Source organism: Sinocyclocheilus grahami, unplaced genomic scaffold (genome assembly GCF_001515645.1).
Source record: "Sinocyclocheilus grahami isolate Dianchi unplaced genomic scaffold, SAMN03320097.WGS_v1.1 scaffold218.1, whole genome shotgun sequence".
Classification (NCBI taxonomy): domain Eukaryota; kingdom Metazoa; phylum Chordata; class Actinopteri; order Cypriniformes; family Cyprinidae; genus Sinocyclocheilus; species Sinocyclocheilus grahami.
The window spans coordinates 1,383,902-1,387,080 of NW_015505397.1; the positions used below are offsets into that span (position 1 = coordinate 1,383,902).

At 32.5% G+C, this 3,179-nt stretch overlaps 1 protein-coding gene across 1 annotated transcript in view; it reads right to left on the minus strand.

Moving 5' to 3' along the window:
- Positions 1–553: 553 nt before the first annotated feature.
- Positions 554–3,179, minus strand: part of LOC107596397 (F-box/WD repeat-containing protein 11-like) — a 26,712-nt gene continuing 24,086 nt past the window's right edge. The window contains exons 6-9 of the mRNA XM_016287119.1: positions 2,084–2,174; positions 1,845–1,982; positions 1,647–1,765; positions 554–572 (exon numbers count right to left, since the gene is read on the minus strand). Of these exons, the coding sequence (XP_016142605.1) occupies positions 554–572; positions 1,647–1,765; positions 1,845–1,982; positions 2,084–2,174 (367 nt within the window). The remainder of the gene's footprint in view (positions 573–1,646; positions 1,766–1,844; positions 1,983–2,083; positions 2,175–3,179) is intronic.

The following is a 3,179-nucleotide window of genomic DNA, read 5'->3' on the forward strand; positions in this document are numbered from 1 at the left end:
AAGTACTAAATATCTCCTGTAATAACTGCTACACTCTTTTGGCATAGCCGTTGTTAAAACAAACAAAGTTAGAGGCAAAACTCTAGTGGCATAAGTTAATAAGCGCAGCAGGTGAAAAACACAGACGGACCGTAAATTACATGTGAACAATCTCACCAGCAGCTCAAACATCCTGCTCGAGCTGAACGCGGCCAGCTGATGTGCTAATGCTCTTTAAACACGATCACATTACAAAGCCGCTTCCCTCTTCAGGTGTTAAACGTCCGGCCGTTTGCGCTTCCACTCGGAGTGACGTAAACCTGATTTATGCAGCTGTACAGCTCATTCCTTCAAACTCTCACAGGTGAGAGAAACACACACATACTAACGCTGGAAAAGGTGACAGAGCTTTAAACGCTTCTAGGGAAGTGATGTCATTGTTTCCATGGGGATGCTTCAGCTGGAGGCAGTATGTGTGTGAAACATTTCAAACTAATTACCTAATATAGATTTACAGCACATCATATTTTTTATTTCCTGCTTAAGGATTCCCATACTTTTAGACAAAGGACTTTTATAGCTGTTCAGGGTTACTGGATAACAATTTTTAGAAATCATTTTATAGAGATGAATGTGAAAATGAGAAAAATGTGTATTGATTAAAGAAATTATCTATGCTCTCTTTACCGTTTAGTTTATAATAAACTATTATTACATTTCTTAGCCTTAGTTATTTTAGAACATCAAGCTAAATGAAATAAAAATGATACATGTTTAAGTTTTTAATATATATATATATATATTATTTCAGTTAACATTTATTTCTTTACTTGAAATAAAAATGCTTTTAATTGTTTACGGTTTTAGGAGTGCTAAAATACTTTAAAAGTAAATTTTTGAAGTAGCATATAACTAATACTTAATAAAAACTCTATAGACATATAAAAAAACTTAATGAATTAAACAAAAATTATAATAGTATATCAATGTATTAATTTTTATTTCAGTTTTTGTTTTAGTTATTTTAGTACATCAGGTTCAACAAAATAAAAATAGGAAATGTTTTTTATACATTTTATTTTAGTTAACTTTTAAGTAAGGAAAACTTATTTTTTATGGTATTAGTTTAACTATAATAACCTTTAGAAATCATTCTAATTGTCTAATTTGCTGCTCAAGAAACATTTCTGATTATTATCAATGTTAATATTTTTGTAAAAATGCCATGCTACATATTATTTTTCAGGATTCTTTGATGCATTGAAAGTTCAAAAGAATGTATTGAGGACCCGTATTTGCATGTATTCAAATCTTTTGTAACAATATTAATGTATTTTTTTAACTATTATAAAACAACAACCTTTCTATATGTACTGCGTTAGACTAACCGAGACTTGTCACAGCACTTATATATTGTTGCTCTTTTGTTGGATTTGATTGCTTCTATTGTCCTTATTTGTAAGTCGCTTTGGATAAAAGTGCCTGCTAAATGATTAAATGTAAATATAAATGTCTTTACTGTCACAAATGTATTTACTGTCAATTTTGATCAATTTAATGCATCCTTGATGAATAAAAGTATTAATTAAAAACCTAACTGACCCCAAACTTTCGAACAGTAGCGTAAAATCTGTCAGCAATTATGCCGCTGTAATATTTGTACGTACCTGACAGTAGAATCAGAGGAGCCCGTCACTATGACTCTGTCATCGTACTGCAGACACAGAACCGAACCAGTGTGACCCGTCAGGACCTTCAGACACTCCAGAGACTGTTTGTCCCAGATCTGACAGACACAGAGAGAGTGTGACAATCACCACAACACACAGAACGACAGACAGACAGAATGACAGACAGATAGGTACTTTGATGGAGTTGTCTCGCAGGCCGCTGATGATCTTGTCATCGTCATACTGAAGGCAGTAAACACCTTTACTGTTCTCTGACCGGCACTGAATCCGCTGAAGATTGTGACGTCCACAACGCCAGTTCGCTTCAATAGTCTAAACGAACAGAACAAGGAAACAGGAGACTGAATGAATGGGTAGATGGATGGATGAGGCTGTAATTGGATGGACAGATTTATGAATGGATGGACGCTCACCTCGATGTCCTGTATAATTTTGGGATAGAGTGAATGGTAGTATGAATTGGGCGGAACCTCGTTTGTTCGGTTCTTAAATAAATATTTCTCCCTGGGGATGAAAAACAAGAAAAACACCAATTAGAATCAAGCAACGGATAAATAAACAACCCAAATGATTATGAACTTTTTACGATTCATCAAGAGCGTTTGCATGGCATGATTTTATTTTAGTTACGGTTTAACAGTTTTGCAATATATATATACAGTGGGGCAAAAAAGTATTTAGTCAGCCACCAATTGTGCAAGTTCTCCCACTTAAAAAGATGAGAGAGGCCTGTAATTTTCATCATAGGTATACCTCAACTATGAGAGACAAAATTAGAAAATAAAATCCAGAAAATCACATTGTAGGATTTTTAAAGAATTAATTGGTAAATTCCTCGGTAAAATAAGTATTTGGTCACCTACAAACAAGCAAGATTTCTTGATTACCGATTTGATTCAATATCGATTATTTTGGATACATATCAGATACAGTACATGCCAAATTTTCTCAAGGAAAAAAAAGATCTCTCAACTAATGCTGTAAAATATACATGAGCGTAATTTGGTACTACATTACTATAATATTGAAGGTTAAAAATTGACTGATTACAAAATTGAAATTACACTTAATGAAGTTTTTATAATAATAAAGTTACAATTACATAATACTATTTCTACTTCAATTAGTTTTTTTGAAATATAAACATTTAAATGGTGGCTGTCATAAAAACTTGTTGGATTTATTCAAACATAAATTAAACATTGAAGAACAGTAATAGTTATACTGAATATGTTATATGGTGCATATATTTAGCAAAATGCTCCTCTCTACAGTTTATTTTTTTAGCTTACTAATGAGTTTATGGTCACCAAATATGTTTTTCTGAGGTAAATGTGACGTTACGTGTCATTGTTTACAAACCGTTATATTGACGTCTTTGCGCACTGAAACACTGATTGAGTGATTACATGAGACAGGATACGGATTGTAAAGTTGTACTCTTTTTTTTTTTTTTTTATTTTCCTTCGGATTTTTTGTCCTTTTTTTTTTTTTGTTAAAAGGGTATTA